Source organism: Argentina silus, assembly GCF_951799395.1.
Source record: "Argentina silus genome assembly, chromosome: 10".
Taxonomy (NCBI): Eukaryota; Metazoa; Chordata; class Actinopteri; order Argentiniformes; family Argentinidae; genus Argentina; species Argentina silus.
Window position 1 is genome coordinate 3984325 of NC_139664.1, and position 20010 is coordinate 4004334.

The 20010-nt window shown below is 42.3% G+C and overlaps 1 protein-coding gene across 2 annotated transcripts in view; it reads right to left on the reverse strand.

Moving 5' to 3' along the window:
* The window catches only part of dgkb (diacylglycerol kinase, beta), a gene marked incomplete at both ends in the record, with an annotated part of 36296 nt that extends 18124 nt beyond the window's left edge, over positions 1-18172 (reverse strand). Inside the window, 18 exons of one of the 2 annotated variants that reach the window (XM_083678848.1) lie at positions 1857-2017; positions 2274-2363; positions 3092-3177; positions 5008-5082; positions 5707-5780; positions 6559-6663; positions 7501-7599; positions 8000-8116; positions 8458-8546; positions 8792-8909; positions 9941-10060; positions 10693-10767; positions 11394-11443; positions 13412-13561; positions 14361-14508; positions 14606-14626; positions 14966-15042; positions 18103-18172. In XM_083678848.1, the coding sequence (XP_083534974.1) occupies positions 1857-2017; positions 2274-2363; positions 3092-3177; positions 5008-5082; positions 5707-5780; positions 6559-6663; positions 7501-7599; positions 8000-8116; positions 8458-8546; positions 8792-8909; positions 9941-10060; positions 10693-10767; positions 11394-11443; positions 13412-13561; positions 14361-14508; positions 14606-14626; positions 14966-15042; positions 18103-18172 (1725 nt within the window). The remainder of the gene's footprint in view (positions 1-1856; positions 2018-2273; positions 2364-3091; positions 3178-5007; positions 5083-5706; positions 5781-6558; positions 6664-7500; positions 7600-7999; positions 8117-8457; positions 8547-8791; positions 8910-9940; positions 10061-10692; positions 10768-11393; positions 11444-13411; positions 13562-14360; positions 14509-14605; positions 14627-14965; positions 15043-18102) is intronic. The other variant, XM_083678849.1, reaches the window with a different exon arrangement.
* Positions 18173-20010: the final 1838 nt, after the last annotated feature.

The following is a 20010-nucleotide window of genomic DNA, read 5'->3' on the forward strand; positions in this document are numbered from 1 at the left end:
GGCCTCACCCCCTCTCACTTTCGTTCTCGGTCATCTCGGGGCTGCCTTCAAATAATTACCATTGTAAAACTCTGGCACCGAAATTAATACAGGACATGTGTAATGTCCTCTCATAGCTCAAAGTTTGGTCCAATTATTACTGTCTCAGGCAGCCTGATGTGCCGTCGCGGGGGGAGAATAATGGCTTTGACATGAGCGCCCGGGTCATTAGGAGAGTGACTGCATTATCTTAGGACCTCCTACGTGATTAGTTCTGTCTCTCACCCCTGGCCCCTGATTGAGATCATTACACTGCACATCACTTCCACGTCCTACAAATGGGATGGCTCCATTAATTCACACTCAACTGGACGACTGGATGGAACAGGAGGTAAGTTAAAATAGTTGACCGAAATGATCATCTACCGTAGAGAGCGGAGTTTGGAGTTTGGATTTAAGTATTCGGTGTAAATCACATGGAAATGTATTCTAGGAGGAAGTTGTGAGGGGATAGTGGTTTGGTCAGTTAATTTTGACAGAAATCGTCCGTTTTAAAGTTTGGCTAAGGTCCACTGTCCACTGTTTTTGGGACCATGTCAATGGTGGACTGGTGAGAATTAGGATAGATGTCCTTTATCACAACAAATTCCAGACTAAGATATTCTCAACACTTGCAGGTCAACGCAATACTGTACTATCAGTTGTTACTGCTGATTGTCAGAGTTTTACTATGTCATTACAGAAACAATCTTTCCTCATTTGCATAATCTCTGAGGTAATTATTAGCTTGACTTGTTTTGTAATCTTTATTGTATTCAGTGTTTTTTTCTTTCAACGGAACTCAAAATTTGATGTGAAATGTGACACAAAATATCATATCACACTCAATTCCACCGAGGGCTCAGAATCTTCCTAATCCTCCACAAACAACTTCATTTGCCATCATCACGCCTGTTGGATATTAATCCCACAGTTAGAAGTCCATGACAATACAGTTGTAGCTAAGATGCTGTTCACACACAGGCTTCTACTACAACCGTGGTACAACCCAACAGATATGAATCCATTTTGAGTTGTGTTATGTGAATGTTTTTTTTTTAATTTTTTTAAATGTATATGTTTTTTAGGGCATTTCTGCTTTATTGGGAGAGATAGTAGAGATCGACAGGAAGGATGGGAGAGAGAGGAGGGGTGACATGCAAGATAGGTCGAGGGTCGGAATCGAACCAGGAACCTTGCGATTACGTGGTAAGCGCATTAGTGTGCTACGCCACTATGCACCCCCGGATGTAAGAGTTTAATGAATTTAATAATAATAATAGTCCTGGTAAATTTGTCACCCTGGTCTGGTTGTAGACCCGAATACCATATCTGCAGGCCCACCCTATTATACAGGCCTGTGCATTAAAAAAACATGTGTTTTAATAGTCAAGACACCTAATCACCATAGTATTGGCGCTCTCAGGCATTCTCTTCATCAGTCATAATGCTAACAACCCCATCACAGCACAAGTGAGTCCACCTCCCTCGTTATGGAATGAGGCTTGTTATTTGACTAACATTTGTAAGCGCATGCATCACTTATATCCGCATTACGTTCGAATGTCACAACATGGAGATGTCACCGCCTCCGCCACAAGCAAATGTCAATTACCATATTTCCCTTGACATTTATCCATAATGGCCAACATGAGCTAGGGGTAATCAGTGTCAATATGTTGAAGATGGTCAGGGATGCGCCCGATTGCACTGCTGATGGGCTTAAAGGTGTGCAGCATCACAGTGTAATCTGTTCTTCAATCAATGGTGGTTGAGGTTTAAGCATATCTCAATAAAGGCATCATCACTAGCAGTTAATCAAATTGCATGTTACTCACAACCCCAATAGAGAAGTAGTTGTTGACGATGCCGTAGGGCACAGGGTCTCCCCTCTCTTCCTTGTCTGTGGGCGTGACGTCAATCTTCCACCGGTCCAGCATCACCTCTGTGCTGTTCTCGATGTCCCTCAGGATCTTCAGGAGACTTTCTCCCTCATAACCTCAAGGGCACACAAAGGGAATACATCACAACATACCTCTACAGTACCTCTAGTAGTTTTACATCGCTGAACATATATTGTTCTTTGGCAGGAATGATTGTCATTTCTCAAATATTGTGGATGCTAATAATACTTTAGGCATCAAATTGTAGGTGTCGATATGGAAACAATAGTGATTTGAGAGGAATATTGATGTAGCAATGTTTGTATAGTTAGTGGCAGTCTCAGATAGCTAGTAAACTGCTGTGAAGAATACCTCCTCCCCACCGCAGACACCGTGCCAGGTCATTGCCAGTGCCAAGAGGAAGTACACACACGGGGGGGTTCCTGTCCAAGTTGGCCTTATCTGGTGAACAGGGACAACAAAAACGTCACGACTCAATACTACAACCTCTAAAACAAAACAAACATGCTGTACATCCACTCGACTTGACCACCACTTCAAATGGAAAAGAAATCCATTTAGCACATCTGACCACTGTTCAACAGACAGCACCCCACGCAACATGAATGTCCAGTCACACAGTCTATTTCGGGAGAAGCATTCTGTTGAAGTTATTACGTCTTGTTGTTTTTGATTGATACAAAATTGAGGCAATTTTTTAAAGGCAGGACTAGAAACATGTCTTCAACACAAAATGATTCTTGGCAGGCTATTTCTCAAATGATGACTAATATGTTGTTTTTGAACTCATATAATCACCCTATTTTACCTCCTCTGAATACACAGGCTTGAGAGTAATGAAAGTATTTATATGTGTATTTTACTATTTCAGCCAAAATAAGAGCATGGCTTATTTGACAAAAGTAATGAAAACAAATAAAATGTTTGTCTAAGGAGAAAACATATTACATTGCAAATGTAAATGTTTTCCAGTTTTAAGGGAAGTAAACACTGCTGGATATGAACACACTTATATTCCAGGAAGTGAATACTTTATGTTTTAAGTGCATGCATTAACGTGTTGGTTTTTTTATTAGAAGGTTGTGGGCAGAACCAACATCAGTTATAACCATGTCACAACCATGTTATAACCAACTGCCACAGTGGTACTGGATATGAAATGTCCTTACCTATAAAGTCTAGAATCCAACCAACTGTTCCATCCCCACCACAGGCTAGAACCCTGAAATCTGGAACATCTCGGAAGAAATTCAACCTGTCACAAAACAAGGAAATCCTGAGAACAGTATCAATCATGAGAACAGTATCAATCATATAACGAATGAGGTCATCCCATTTTGTGATAATCTTATTATCTCCTTGATTACCTTTGAATTCATTGTAAAGATGAGGACCATGACTATTTTGCATAATATTTGACACAGGGCTACTTTTTGGAAAGGAGTGTTTACAGTACATACCGTACTCGTGAATCCTATATCTTACTCTGTATTTGAAAACTACTGCACAAGAGTGCTTTGCAAAGGCCTTCTAATCCCACAAACAAATATCACATTGACAATTATTCATTCATTGAGCTAGCCTGTTCAGAGGCTAATCGGATCACGATGGGCAATGTACAGTCAACTTCTTCCGTTCCTTCACAACAACAAAGCGCTAACTGAATGAGCAAGCCTCCAACCCTCATATGGCGGATAAATGATTCGCTCAATTACTCTCCAACTGGGACCGCAAACTGTATTAGACGCAAAACAGACGGCCGCAAACATGAAAGGCAACTTTGGGGATATTTAAATACCAAGAAACAAACACTTAATTTGCCATAATTCTGTTAGCAAGGTTGCTAATTGACATGAGTGCGTGCGGCTGCCTCTGCCTGCAGTGGCCATGGTGACCGGTCATCTTGTTAATGCGCACTGCATTACGTACACTTCAGAACACACTAACAAGGTTAGGCCTGGCAAGGTCATGTGGGTGGTTCTGGGCTGGAGGTAGGAGAGTGCAACAAGTCCAGCCCCTGGACGGCTCTGTCAGCGGAGCGGAGTCAATACACCTGACCTTTCTAGTCAACAAAGCCCCATGCATAGAGAAATCAATAGTTAAGAGACAATATGGCCGCCAAGGTCAACCTCAAAAGTATTAGTTAGATCTTTGAAATAAAGCCTCACCATTATAGTCACAAACAAAAACCTATAGAAGCTACTATTTAATATACATTCTTTATTAGGTATTAGCATTCTGCTTTATGATGTAAACAAAGTTACAACAACAGTTACTGGTGGAGAACAGTTACTGGTGGACCCGAAAACAAAAGTGAATGAATTTTGTGCATGTAAATGATCTGAGGTCAGTTTCACGAAAGCTTTGTAGCTTAAGTAGTACTTAATTTCTCCTGACAACCCAGCTGCAAAACTGTGGGATAGTAACAATTGTAAAAATCCATGTTTGCAGCAGGTAAAACATCTGTTTGTGAAAGAACTACATTAAACGTTAAATGTTAAATGAAGAACTTTTCTGGTCCGGAGAGGAGTGGGCCTGGATTTTCAAAAGAGTACAAGTTAATCTAAGAAGCTTTCGCGAAACTGACCCCTGTTCATTTTCTTAATCACAGAACTAGAACTACCTCCAAGCCCATACCCACGTATACAGTGGCATGACGACCTCGTTGGTATGCATGATCACACATGGGCATGGGGATAGCTCCTTTCCTGCATCTCTACCACACACAACTAATCTGCATTGCCGTCCACACAGACTTTAACCACCTCTCAGACTAGACTAGACCGCTGTTGAGTCCACAGTTTGTTATGTCTGGCCTCACCTTCTTATCACGTCTGCGTTTTGTCTCGGATTGAGTGGGAAGCCCAATTCAAGAGGCCTCCCATGCATAAGATGTTGGATATTATCGCCGGGCAACAGCAGAATACATTAGGGCATTTGTAAACAATCGCTCAGCGGCCAGTCTGATTCCACAGGTAACTTTGGGGTATTAGCGATAATGGTGAATCATGACTGGAGTGTGTTCTGTGCACTTAAAGGCACTGTCAGAGTCTGTGTGTGACAGTCTGTCAAAACTAGAACTTACCCAGGCATGGGTCCGTTTTTGGCTAGGTTGTACACCTGCCGAGGGTTAAGGAGGTACTGAAATTTTCTGTAAATCCTAGAGGAGAAGAGAGGAATAGGAGGAGAGTGAAAAAAGTGACAACCAGCAATATAGAATTCACCTACTAAAGCCTACTGAAAAATGGCCTTTTCACAGTTGTCACTGACTTCGTTCCATAAACAGAAAAACACTTAATTGAAATTTCAGAAATTACAGCCGCTATCAGTAATCACAATGTCACATTCTGGACCGGGCAACTGGGAGGGTCATAACGCAAGTCCCCTTAAGCAGAAGTCGTTAGAAAGACTAATTCATTTTAATTCCAATTTCATTATATCAACTAGCTCAAGTCATATTTTGATGTCATCATTTAAACAAATGGGGACCGGAGTAATAAGGAGGGGATTGAATATGCTCAGTAATAACCCAATTAGCCCTGGGTTAAAGGAGGCCTGAATCCACTGCCAAGTAGGGTGACTGACAAGGATGGTGTCATAAGGGGAATCAGGTGTGGTCAAACGGCGTGTACTGCAGGTAAATGTTATTGTGTTTTTGACTAACTAAGGTTGAAGCACAGCACACAGCCAGGGGCAACGCTGCACTTTCGAAGGAAGAGCAATTCTGAGAATCTCGGAATCCTGCTTCCAAGAAGGTGTGTCGAGAAATTGACAATGTGCTTACCTGTCTCCCTGCTTCCCGCCGCTCTTTGGATTCACGAAAACTAGCAGAGGATGAGTGCCCTCTATTGTTGTGATCTAAACAAAAGACTCAGATTCAGTGTTTTAAAAGCCAACCGGGAAAAATAACGAAAATACCTCAGGTAACACAGTGGAGGGAGAGCGGCGCTGGAGGCAGGAGGCAACATGGGGCATAAACAAGCCCTAATCCTGGGACTGGACGAGATGGCCTTCCTGCCGTCTGACAGTGGCGGCAGCGATCGTGCGCCGTTGCGCTCCCTGACACAGATGAAGCGCTTAACTCTCCCTGTCTACTATCCCAGCAGGCCTAGGTGAATTAATGAGCTCCCTGTCCAGCCAGGAGTGATCCATTACTTCCTCTAATTATAAATAATAATCCTGATTATTACACTGGTTAGCCGGAGAGGGCAGAGATGGATGTGACAGGGATATGATTCATCATATTTCTCCAAGCCACGCGCAGACAAGCGGTCGCCACGGCAGCAGGTTTACACCGCCAGCGAGCGGTCTCTGTCAGACATTGGCCAGAATTTGGCTGGACTGTTTTGTTTTGTTTTGTTAATGATCAACATACAGTAGTCTGCAGTGTAATTTCATGTCATCCTGCATCCTAACATTTGTTGATCTAACTTGACAGGAAATGTTCTTTTTCACCAGAGGAGCCCTTTAAGAATTTTGACAAATGAAAATAATTGTTGTTAGTCCTAGAAATGTTGAATTTTATCAGCATACATTTGATATGACACATCACATAATTGTACTAAATGTTTCCCTTATGTCACTTTTTTTTTATAATAATGAAATTGAGATTCTGAACGTTGTGCTTGTCTGTCACCTGCAATCCTTGCCCATCCACTGTGACTGAGTTTGCCCTCTGCATTTTCCCTCTGCTTCCTGATTGGCTGGATCTGGAATCTTTCCTCAATGTTGACTGTCTTTCCTGGGGTCAAAGTGCACAGAATCAGACATGTACACATTAAAAACATTACCGAAGACTATTCAATGGACTGATGCTACGATTTGGGTGTATGAAAAATGTCCACCTTTGAAATAAATGAAATTAAATGAAATGAAATTATAGTGTAGAATAACAACACAAATACAGGAGATTGGGATCTAGTCTGGTGAAAGGAAACTATACACTCACCAAACACTTTATGAGGAACACTATACTAATACCGGGTAGGGCCTCCCTTTGCTCTCAATACAGCCTCAATTCTTCCTGGCATTGATTCCACAAGATGTTGAAAACATTCCTTTGAGATTGTGGTCCATGATGGCATGATTGCATCACGCAATTCCTGCAGATTTTTCAGGTGCACTTTCAAGCTGTGAATCTCCCGTTCTACCACATCCCAAAGGTGTTCTATTGGATTCAGATCCGGTGACTGTGAAGGCCACTGAAGAACACTGAACTCATTGTCATGTTCATGAAACCAGTTTGAGACGACTTTTGCTTTGTGACATGGTGCATTATCATGCTGGAAGTAGCCATTAGAAGATGGGTAGATTGTTGCCAAGAAGGGATGCACATGGTCAGCAACAATACTCAAATAGGCTGTGGCATTCAAGCGATGATTGACTGGTATTAACGGGCCCAAAGTGTGCCAATAAAACATTCCCCACACCATAACACCACCTCCACCATGAGAAGGTGTACAGGTGTTCCTAATAAAGTGTTAAGTGAGTATACATTTGGGTTTATTGCTCTTCTTTTGAGAGGACACCTTAGAAGAACAGAAGTGTAGAAGAATGTGATGCCTCAGAAGAAACGTACCAGTATGACAGGGCAGATTGTGTTGGGTGGCAGTATGTGGTCCTTCAGGGGTCCGCAGTCACACTCCGGCTTCATGTGGGAAGCACACTTATTGTGAAGCTGGAGAAGGAGCACACAAGCATTTAGAACCAATGAGCATCAATGAAAATGTATGTGTTGTTAAAAGTTAACATTATTGGTCAATGCATCATCTAAGTAAACACAGTACATTATGACTGATACGACTGCAGGGCATAACCAACATACACTAGGTGTGTAAAACCTCTAAGTTAAAAACTTGGGTACAGTAACAACATTGAAGGTAACTGCACAACATGCACTGCACAGTGCTGGATCCTTGTTATTTTTCAATTAGTAGAACACTGGAAATAACTGATACTTTGGTGTAAATTGGAAAAAAAATGACGGCAGCGTTAAGAGGTGCAAAAAATCGATCGTAAACAGCAAGAAACACTAGAAAAATAATGAGGAGGTGGCTGACTCTCATCGGGTGGCGTACCGTGATTTGGCACCACACACAGTGAAGCCCAGTCAGGCCCTGGTAACACTTAATGGTTTTGTGACACTTGTCACACTTGGTCGGGCAGTTCCCCTCCACCCAGAAATGGTGCATCACCTGTGGAGTGGAGGGAGAGAGACATGGGGGGTGGGATAAGGAACGCAAGAGAGAAGTGCAAAGACAGACAGATAGACACAGAGAAAAGTAAGAGAAAGAAAGAACGAAAGAAAGAAAGAAGGAAAGAAATCCAAAAAGATTGAAAGAGATTCAGAGAGAGCAAGAGACTTAACCATGCTGTTTGTGCATGTATTTAAACCAGGCTAATCTTGTAATTAGCCATGCTTAGTAACAAAATTAGTTGTTAAATTCCATTAGAGGGAAAGAAGCCCTTGGTCTAATCTCCATGGAGCATCACTGATCCAAACATGCCGATTGGTAAACACTCCAATTGGACTCACCTCTGTGTTTTTCTTGGACTTGACGTAGGTTTTGATACATGATGGAGGAGCGCGGGCCACACAGCGCTCGTGGACCGTGTACTTGCAGACTGTGAGAGGAAGAGCACACCTTTTTACAGGAAGACACAAAGAACTGCACAACTCAGCCTTCAGTGCAGCCCTGGGATCGGTTACAAGGTTACTGGCGAATGACGAAAAACCCCACATTTTATGGTAATAACAGACTCTAGTAAACCTTTTACTAACGGTAAACATGAGTAAACCTAAGGGAGCTGTGAGGGAGGCTGATATTTACAGTAGTACAGGGTTGTGGGTGCTGTAGTCCTGTACTCACAGGAGCAGCAGAGACCCTGCTTTCCCAGTCCAATCAGCATGTTCAGACACAGGTTACAGTAGGCTGGTTTGTTGAAGTGCTTCAGTCTCCACACGTGCTGCCCGTCGTCTTTCACATTCTGAAGACAAAGTTATTGGTTAATTGACTGATTGGTTTATTGATTTGCTAATGATTGTTTAGTTGATGAGTAAGGTGAGGTAGACCTGGGTCGGAAAAGTATTTTAAATACTTTCAAATGCTTGAACCGGCCCCGGAGAGCCAGGTGGGGCAGAGTTTGCACTTTAACTCAATCAAGCACAGCTAAGTATTTGACATTATTTTTAAATACTAATTGAACCCTGGCCTAATGTGAGGAAATCATCATTTGACTTAGAGTGAAATGTTTTGATGATATGATTACAGTACAGTGTATGTCTGTTCTCCAAAGCCAGTACATGCAGTCATGCAGTTGTCTGGGCCCTTTGGTTAAACCCTGTGGCATAGATCATGTCACCTATCCTGTCAACCATATTTAAATTACAGTCTGAAGTCACTGAATGGACCGTCTCATGAGTCTGACTTTCTCTGATGATCCTTTCAAGAGCACAGACAAAAACTGAACCGATGACTCCACCTAGTGGACAAAATGAAGTCTATGTAATCTTTTGACTATCAAGGTAGTGGTGAAAATGTTCATAGCTCTGTTCACAAAATTGTAAAACGCCAGAAAACATTATCAGGTAATCATTGTCTGACCCCCGTTTACACGAACCTTGATTTACCATGTTTAACCCAGGTAACACACATCAGTGCAATGCAGGCAAAGTGGGGAGGGGACGGTTAGGAAGCGTCGGGGAAGGGGTTACAGGACAGAGTGGAATTCAGTGCAAATTCAAATAAGTATTACCCCCATTTCCCCTCTCCCCCATTAACACATGGTTAAGGAACCATGCCTTTATTGGTTACATGACTAGGTCTGGGGTTAATGTGATGTATTGTCTGGTAACATGACGAGGTCTGGGGTTAATGTGATGTATTGTCTGGTAACATGACTAGGTCTGGGTCTTAATGCGATGTATTGACTGCTTAGAAAGAAGTATTGGGTCACCTCAGTTATCTGTTGTCTGGATAACAGTAGCACAGGTCTCTGGTTACCCAATGACGACTCACCGTCTCCAGGCCCAGCAGGACCAGCAGTGGGATGGTTGTCATGCCTCCCTGTATCCACTCCTCCAGAGACACCGTCCCATCGTGGTCATAGTCAATCTCCTGCATCATCTCCTGCAGTATCTACAGCAACCAATCGGAATCAGAGGGATGTGATGAACACTGATGACTGACATGACACACTCGCACTGTGCATTTAGTTGCAGTAGGGTGCTATTCTTAAAACTTAAGCTAGGGGGCGATATAAGATAAACTATCAGAGCTATAGAAATACATGGGCGAATATATGGTAAGTACTGGGTATTCAGTTTCAAGTTCAAGTGCAGGGAGTAAAATTCTTTGGCTCGGTTCCATGACAATGCAGCATACAAAATACAAATAATACAATAATATAAATAATACAATACGCAGTAGTGCAATGAAATAGGACAAGACAATAAGTGACATAGTACAAGATAAGTGAGACAGTTGGACAGTGACGATTGTTGGAGACACATAAGACAATAGACATGACACAATTGCAGTATAAATAGTAAAAAGTAAAAAAGTAAAGTGGGTCAGTGGACTGTCATTATTATTGCACTGTGCCGTTGGTGTAAGAGGTGGGTGTTTAAAGTGGGTGTGGGCTAGTAAAGTCCATCCTGTGGGTGTGATGGGGGTAACGTCATGAGTTTGGGGTAGGCTTGTTCATGAGCCTGATGGCCCGGGGGTATTGATTAAGAAGTAACAAAATAATTTGAATTCTTTTTTTTTACCGGCTTCAGCTCTGTCACGTCCCACTCCAGGTATTCGGCGACATGCATCATTTGAGAGATTATGTGTTCCAGTTCCTAGAATTAGAACAAGTCTTCAATCATCATACATTATGGCACATCGTCATTTTCTGTTGATGTCAAACAGTCTAAACCATGGTCTATACTGATGAACAACATGTAATAATGGGCTGGGAAAGTCTTTCTTCTACAGATGAGTCTTCTCCAAGGCACCAAAGCAGCTTGAAAACAAATCTAGGGCTGATGACTTAATTGCAACGGCTGCCTTATGGGAGTGCAATTATTGTCTGCTGGAGAGTCACAAGCAGACCAGATAAATCCACATAATACATTTTAGACTTCCCTGCTTCTCTACAGCAAACCAAGCTTTTTCAAAAGGGTTTGTACTGTTGTACTGTTGTACAAACCCTATCAAGTGTCATTGTCTTGGAGGGTAACAATCTTCTAAATGTATATCCTGTATAACACCTTTTAGATAAAAAAATTTGCCCACACATGTCATATCTGAGATTCCCACCAGTAGTCCTATTGGTATTTGTTGGTAATACATTTTACATCTGTGAACTGTTCTAATTCAGAATGTGATTACATACACGCAAAATAAGCGTTCTATATTTTAATAAATCAATCATGGTGTTGTGCCATGTGAGCTGAGACAGACATTAAAAAAGAACAGTGGTTACCGAACTGTCCAGAGACCCGTTTCCATCAGTATCATAGAGTCGGAACATAACTGTGGAAAAAAATAAACAGAAATGTAACTAGAATATGTACAGTATCCATGAAAAGAGCCATCTAAACATCACTTTCTTGTACTCTGTTCTATTAGATGCTAGATGCAAGTGGAAATGTTATGAGACTTGGATTCAAGGACGCACGCCACTTTGCTATGCTGATAACAATTGTTGTTACTGAGGGAATAATCAGCTAGATCAGACCACCTCATAAAGGACTTGGCATGTGTGTGTTGCAGTCTAAATGGTCCCTCAACTAGTCCCCAATCACAACTCAACACTGTCACCATGGAAACAGACAGCTCCCACACCATGCAGAGTGGTGAATGAGTATCACAAAACACAAGTGACACACATAACCGCCCCCGGTCCAATGTTAACAGAGTCGGGACCACGGTTTCTTCTGCTTTAAGTCATTAATATACAAACGGTTATTCCCTGTATATGGTTGAGGTGTTTTTTAGACCAGTCTCAGGGTGAAGCCACACCCACACACCCACCACCACCACCACCACCACCACCACCCCCTTATGTGCAGTAGTGCCATGGACCAGCTGGGTCGTGGGTGAGTTCATCAAGGCCTTGAGAGGGGGGCAGGGGGGTGGTGATGTCATAGTGGGCTGACGTCAAGCTGCTGTTTGTCAGACGGTAATGAGGAGGTAATTGACAGCTTCCTACCGGAGTGCGGCCCTCTGGGAGAGGAGAAAGGGGAAGTGAAGTAGGTGCCTGGTGGGGACTATGGTAATGTGAGGCGTTTGTGGTGACCCCAAGCCACCACATGAAGGCGATGGTGTGTACAGACCATGAATAGTATACAGCCAAGTGGTCTAAAACGCCATAATATGGACAACAAGACACACGTTTGTCATTGCTATCATCTGCCACCATCTGGACAGCATTAGTGCTTTAATAGTTCCTTCTAGACTCTTTCCTAGAAGAGCATTGAGAGAATTGTGGTGGCGCAGGATACAGGATAGAAGAATACAAGCTATAAAATGTTCTTTTACATACTGAACCAGGCGATTTTTCCTTGTTGCTGTTAATCTACAGCACAGCTTGCTTTTAGATACTGTGTTTTTGCCTGACATACCCTGACTTTGTCGACACAGAATCCTGGATGATAACGGAAAAAATAACGATAACTGAAATAATAACTGAAACCACCATAACAGAAAATCCAAAACAGTAATTCACTGGAAAGCCAGCAGAGGGCGTCATTTACCACTATAAGACATGAGGGTGGAAGATATGCTCTATAAGGATAGCATCATACGCTAAATCACTGATGCGCTCATAGGGCAGACTCACTAAATTATTAACACATTCTATGCTTAATGAACAACTCCACTTTTCAATTATTCAGAAGTGGATGAGAATTATAGTTACATAAAAAAAAAGTCAGATGTCCAATTAACAAACTAACTAACTATTTATATAATCTTATGAATAAAGATAAATACAACAAAGAGAAATAAATATGTGTCTAACACATTAATAGGGGCTTTCAGTAAACATAAGACTACAGGCACAACACTAGTAGCCCAGTAGTCCTGCTTGGTAATCGGAGGAATAGAGTAGTGTGTATTTGGATGATGTCATGTGGCTTATGAGTGTTTGTGTATCTTGGATACACACATGTGCAAAGTGTCTTACGGTAATTCAATGGAGTATAACCTCCTTATTCTGGTAAACCCTGATTATGTGTATGTGTGTGTTTGTGTGTGTGTGTGTGTGTGAGAGAGAGAGAGGGGGGGAGGGGAGAGAGAGCGTGAGGAGAGAGAAAAAGAGAGAGAGAGAGAGAGAGAGAGAGAGGAGAGAGAGAGAGAGAGAGGAGAGAGAGAGGAGAGAGAGAGAGAGAGAGGAGAGAGAGAGGAGAGAGAGAGAGAGAGAGAGAGAGGAGAGAGAGAGAGAGAGAGGAGAGAGAGAGAGAAACAGGGTGAGCCGGCACTTGTACACACTGTACTCACACTCCAGTTTGTCCTCGGGCCGCCCCCCCTCCAGCAGGGAGAGGTAACACACAATGTCCTTTAGCTGAACCATCTCTAGAGGCCTGGGCAAAGGCCTGGGCAGAGTGGGCACCTTCTGAGGGGTCGAGTTCCCTTTGATCAGCTTGAGTCCTGCAGAGAGAGGAGCCAAAGGTCAATATGCCTCTAATGTCAACCTGAAACTGCCTTCCAATAAGGCATGTCTAATATTTGGTCATAGGATTTATTACAGATGTTGATGGCGTTGTTTTTGCCAATATATTAGGTAGTAAACGTTGACTGGACAGTGGTATCTAACAACATAGACTACATTTCGACAATTACATCAGGTCTGTTTGTTGATGTTTCTACCCCGACTGCACTGAGCTACAGTAACAAACAGCAAAGCAATCTGGGGTTACAGTATGGGGTGGTTTGAGGACACCCGGTTAACAATGCCAAATCAATTCAAACAGAATCAACACACAAACCGAGAATGAGATTCTCACATGTCACACAGGCACCGTGGGGTGGGAGTGAAGGAGGTACACAGGGGTGCGGCTGTGTACTTGTAAAACAAAGAAATGTGTCAAATTCTCACTCACTACAAAGGGAGAAAATAAGTGGGAGAAGCACAGTTGTTCTGCTGTAGTTATTTTTGCACAAAAGGGTATTGAGATTCAGAAGGACTGATTACTAAAACACAGACTGCTCTCCTGTTATTTGGGGTTTGTCTAAGGTAAAGGATAAGGATTCTGCTGCTCTTCTGCTTTACTAATGAGTGCCAAAGAGTTTGTGTGATACCAAGGTCTTTGACAATGTTAGGGAACTTTGATACCACAGGGTTTCTGCAATACTAAAATCCCAGTTTTCAGGCTTTTCTTAGATGCGTTACGTAAAATCAGTCTGTCGTGAAGGAGGTGACTAAGATAGCTTTAATGTGTGGTCGTACCAGTGACTTTGGGTTTGTCTGCGGTTGATGGGCTGGGTTTGGGTCCCTTGTTACTGAATGATAGGAAGAGGTGTTGACAGAACTCATCCGGTAGCTCACTCTCCAGAAACGTCTGCATGAATACTTTGAAGCCTTCAAAGTCAATCTCCTGAAACAAGACACAGGCGCACACCATCCAGGTTTGTATCATTTATCAGAGGAAACTTTGATTATTGTACATCTGCAAGAGGAAGAGATGGCATTACCTGATTGAGTATTTCCTGCTTCTATGCAGCATTGAATAAGGAAAGATACAGCACATTTTAATAAATTAAATTATTAATTTTGCTTTTAAAATGTTGATGTATAAAGTATACTATACTTAAACTAAAGCAAACATGCACATCGCATTTTCAAATTACTAAACCAAATGAGGATCCATATTGCACTGTGAAAACTGGAGACCAATACAGCTGTTTAATGTTTATATCAAAATTGTCACATACAGGACGTATAAAAAGGTGGGAATTTTTGAGAATAGGTTCCATAGTAGGCTGTTTATCAAGTAATTCATTCAAACCGAGTGCCACACCACACTCCATGCATTTGTCCTTCACAAAGAGTACCTCCTCTGGGTTGTACTTGGCCAGCACCCCATCTCCATGAAACTCCTGCAGAACGTCTTTCAGCTTCTTGGTTGAGTCTGCAGAAAAACATTCAAATGTAGTATCCAAGCATGTTTAGTGAATAGCAATGTTGATCATCACGATAAACATTGAGAGAGATCACAAACGAAGACAAACACACTGTACTGTACATCCCAAATCAAATAACAGACACAGTCACACATACATTACAAACAAATTACAAATGTTCCACACTAAAAACTAATTACAGACATAGACACACAATAAACAAATTACCAACGTAGACACACATACAATGCAGCTCTAAGATGTCTGACATACAGCCGTCTGCCGCCACATGGAATTCGGTTTGCTAGAAAGTCTGTGAACCACCTCAAAGCACTACCATTGATCCCAATACAGCTCAGTCTATTAATCAAAACATCATGGTCCATTGAATCAAATGCTTTCAACAAATCTATAAAAATAGCAACACAATGCTGCTTTTTATCCTGAATACACTGAATGGAGTTTAATACCTTTAAGGTAGCAGTGACCACACTGTGATTAGACCTGAAACCTTACTGCAGACTATTCAGTAAGTGGTTTTCCTGGAGGTAATATTTCAGCTGTCTGTTGACCAGTGACTCCACCAGGCTTTGGAGACAGCCCAAGAGAAATCAGAGGCATGGGGTAGATAGACTCCTCTGCCTTTCTGGTCTTGGTCTGGTTCCTGTCTTCTGGTTCTGGTTCCTGTCTCCTGTATGCTCAACTGGCTGTATTTTAGGCTTCAGATTGCCTCACAAGAACTGTGTAATGCTTGTTCTGTGAGGGGCTGAAAATCCAATTCTGCCCATTAGCCCTACAAGCCCATAAACAAATCTACATTGCATGATAAAATAAAACTCTATCCACCTTACATCATCCAAATGCATGGGGTACGCACAAGGCAATCAAAGGGCATGTCTTAGCAGAGGTAAAAATGCATTTCATGTTAGCATAGTACTTGAAATGTCACCCTCCAAGCAGACACTTAAAGGGATAGTTCACAGTTGTACAGTTAGTGATTAGTGACCGTGCCCAGATAGACAGAACCAAAGTGTGTATTCAAGTTTGTCATTGTCTGTAGACTCCTTTCAAGGTAAGGAACCAAGCATGTGATTTTGTCATTTGGGTAAACTATCCCTTTAGGCAATAATTCCTGAGAGGCCGTGATTTATCATCAATATTGTCACGGGTAGGGGGAGTTGTTAGGCCTGACGCGCAGTGGAGATCCACGCAAATCTGAAAATGCTGCCGAAAACTATGCTTTAAGTATTTATTTTGTGATTTCTACCCTTTCTACAATGCACTGAGAACAAATAGTTCACAAAACTACAAACATTTACAAGGCAATGTGATACACAAATCTACTGCGGCGTAGGAATATCATAACAAAGTGCTTTAACCGTGACAATCAAGTCTTTGAACGCCACTCGGCCAATCACAATTCTTGTTTTCATCAACCCGTTGCATAACTGCAAAGAATTAGAAGGTGCTTATAAATTATGTGTTCTGAAGGTGTGCAGTTCCCTTCACCTCTTTCATGAGAGGGGGAGGCAAAGAAAGAATATGAGATGGAAGGAGAGAAAAGGAGGGAGGGACAGAGGGGGAATTAGCGTGATGCCTATTGTTGTAGCTCAGGGAATGGGATATTTTATAACATGTGGACGTGCAGGGCACAAAGAGGCACACTGAGCTCATTGAAACATGATTATCCAAATCTTTTTCTATCACACACTCCCTTTTCTCATTTCATATTCCTCTCTTATCCCTCTCTATCTCTGTCTCCTCCTGAATCAGACAAGCTCAGACAAGCAGGTGAATTGCTTTTAGTGGCTAAAACAAGGCTGTCTTGAACTATTCAATCCAATCAAATTAATTTATGCTATTTAAAAAAAAAAAGAAAAAAAAAAAAGGTTGCGCTCCCTGATGAGAAATATAGTGAAGCAGGGCTAGAGAGTTGCTTTGCAGTCGCCACAATAATGTTGTCACAACGCACAAAGCAATTAAGGAGAGAAATGTCACGGCCAAGCGAAACACTTTGCCTGTAGAAGAGATCCAGAGCGAAAAGCATTAATTATTTAGATTTGGACTCAGCCCTCTGAATATCTAATAAAAGAACCCCCAGCTGAAACTCTATGGAGATGTACATGGAGGGTCCTTAGTATTGAAATTAGTTCAATTCATTTAGCTATTCTGCTCTACTCCTGTAATAATGTCACTCACATCGTGGTACAACAAGGGAGACTCTTTATGAATTCAGACTTTTGTAATTTGAGAGATGTACTGTGCAATGCGTCTATTTCCCCTTGGAGCCACTACGACATGGCAACAACAACAACTTGTAGAAACGTGGTGCAGTAAAAGATTCTGTGAACTAGAGTCCAAAGACATTCCTCACACTCAGTTGAGTGGGGAACTGTTTGTTGTTATGATGAATCATTTTGCACACGAACAGCACCAGACAGATTTAATGGTGATGTTGCTACATCAGCAAGGGGCTCCAATAGCAGATTACAGACATTTGGATGATTCCAAGTTCATAACTGAACGGGGGCGGCTTTTCTCTCTCGGAGCTTCACACCGAATCAACTTGGATTAGGTTGGCGTTTTATAATGTGGTGCATGAAGAAGATCTGCTCTGCTCTGATGCAGTCATCATTAACTGGGTTCCGTTATGCCACCACAGCCAAGCGGTGGGAGAATCTCTCTCTATGTGAAGTGGATTAAGGGGAACTGCTGAGATCAGCTCTACAGTAGCTTAACAATACAACATCACAATGTCAAGTTTGAGGCGACCTGACAGTGGGTGTGCCAATGAAGTGGAGATCCTCAGGGGAGTTGTGAAAATATGAAAGGGCGGTAGAGCGCACACACACACACACACACACACACACACACACACACACACACACACACACACACACACACACACACACACACACACACACACACACACACACACACACACACAAGAGAACTGATCGGCAAACTGCGGACACAGGCTTTTGGTTGTACTAGCTACACAAACACAAACACACACACATACACACACACACACACACACACACACACACACACACACACACACTTACATTGTGCGTATTCCTGAAGCAGGGAGAATTCAGCCGGGGTCAGAGTGACCCACTTGTCCTGGTTGGTCATTGTGATGTGTCCTCTTCTCCCTCACATCCCTGAACTAGCAGTCCACTTACTGGAAAATAACAGAAAATAACGTCAAATTGGACCTCACCTCCATTAAATCCTAGACAGAGAGTATTGACGCAATGCTCAGAATGATCAGAATAGGATATATCAGAAATAATTTAATTTAATCAGTAAGTTAATGAGTCATTTAACACCCACCACTTATTGAAACCTCAGTAATTAAGGTTTCATGCAGTCGTTTGCATGACATAACAGATTCACAAAGCAACAACTCTAGGCTACATGACAATCATGCTAATGCTAGCTTGACATTTCCATCGCTATGCTAGAATCCCCATACAGTAAATTGTTTAGTTTGGCAAACGTGCTAAATTGAGTGCAGTACATTTGTTTGTCATGTCAACGTTAACCGACACTGCCGTGTGTGCAGTTGTGTTTATGACGGGGTAAATAAACATTTATGATAGTGTAACGGAACGTGTAATAGTATGACTCCCGTTTGTCTAGGACTGCTGCCTGGTGCCAACGGCAGAATGACGGGCAGACTGGCAGGGGACAGCCAGCTGGCATCGCTAAAAGGCACTGCCATGGCGACAGAGAAATGGTCTGACAAAAGCGGGGGGATGTGAGAAAAAACTTTGCACTTTTCCCTTCTAGCTAGGCAGCCTACCCCCTACCCGTTCGGGTGTGCAACTGCCACCCCATATGGGTGTGCATATGTGACAGGTCTCCCGCCTGAGAGACCAAAGAGTGTACCACTAGAACAAGGACCGAGGACATAACCTCCCCTACACATACAGCCCTAGAGATGCCTAAATCAGTACTGTGCTCTGTTCAGAAATACAGGGTAAGGTTCAGGTAGCATTACACCTTTAGGTGTGAGTGTGTATGCATGAATGCGTTTTGGAGAGTTTTCTGTTACTATATTTGCCCTGTTCTCTGAGTTGGGAGCGTACTCACTGAACTATTTCTGTTGCCCGTCCTGCTGCTCCCCCTCTTCTGTTGGTGCACCTGTGTATGGGTGAGTAGGTGGATGTGAGTGGTTGTGAGTGTGTCTGTACGTGTGTGCACTGTATATGTATATTGTCCCGAAAGGGGACACATTGTTTACCTGAAAGAACCCTTACAACGCTGTATGTACTGTGCGTCAGAGGAGGCTGGTGGAGGCAGAAATCGGAAGACGGGCTCATTGGAACGGATGTAGGAATGGTATTAAACACGTGTCATTTCTACCTCCTCCAGCCTCCACTGCTGTACATATACATACATTTGCAGTATAGACATACAGTGCCCTTTGTGGGTATTGGGACAGTGAAGCATTTTTTGTTTTTTTTTACTTCTTTTGGCTCTATACTCCAAAGGTTAGGATACATTTAAATCAAATGATTACTTTGAGGTTGAAGTACAGATTCTCAGCTTTTATTTGATGGTATTTGTGTACATATTGGTTTCACCATTTAGAAATGACAACACCAAAATAATTGGGGAAATTGACAGGTGTTTCGGGTTAGTCAGGTGTGTTCTGTCACATCATCCATGCATAAGAGAGCTGTCAATGTCTAGTCTTGATTATAGTCTACGCCTTTGCCTTTGGAGTTTGCTATTGGTATACTGGTCTGCTAAAACTTTAGGCTTACCAAAATCACCAGTTTGGAACATCATTAAAACAGCACTTGTGAGCTTTGTAGGAAGACTTCTACAGTGGATGACTGAAAAATGCTCACCAAACAAAATCCCCCCAAAAACTGTCCGACAGACAGGAACACTCTGCAGGAAGTAGGCGTGAATGTGTCAGAGACTACAGTCCACAGAAGACTTCACCATCTGAACTACAG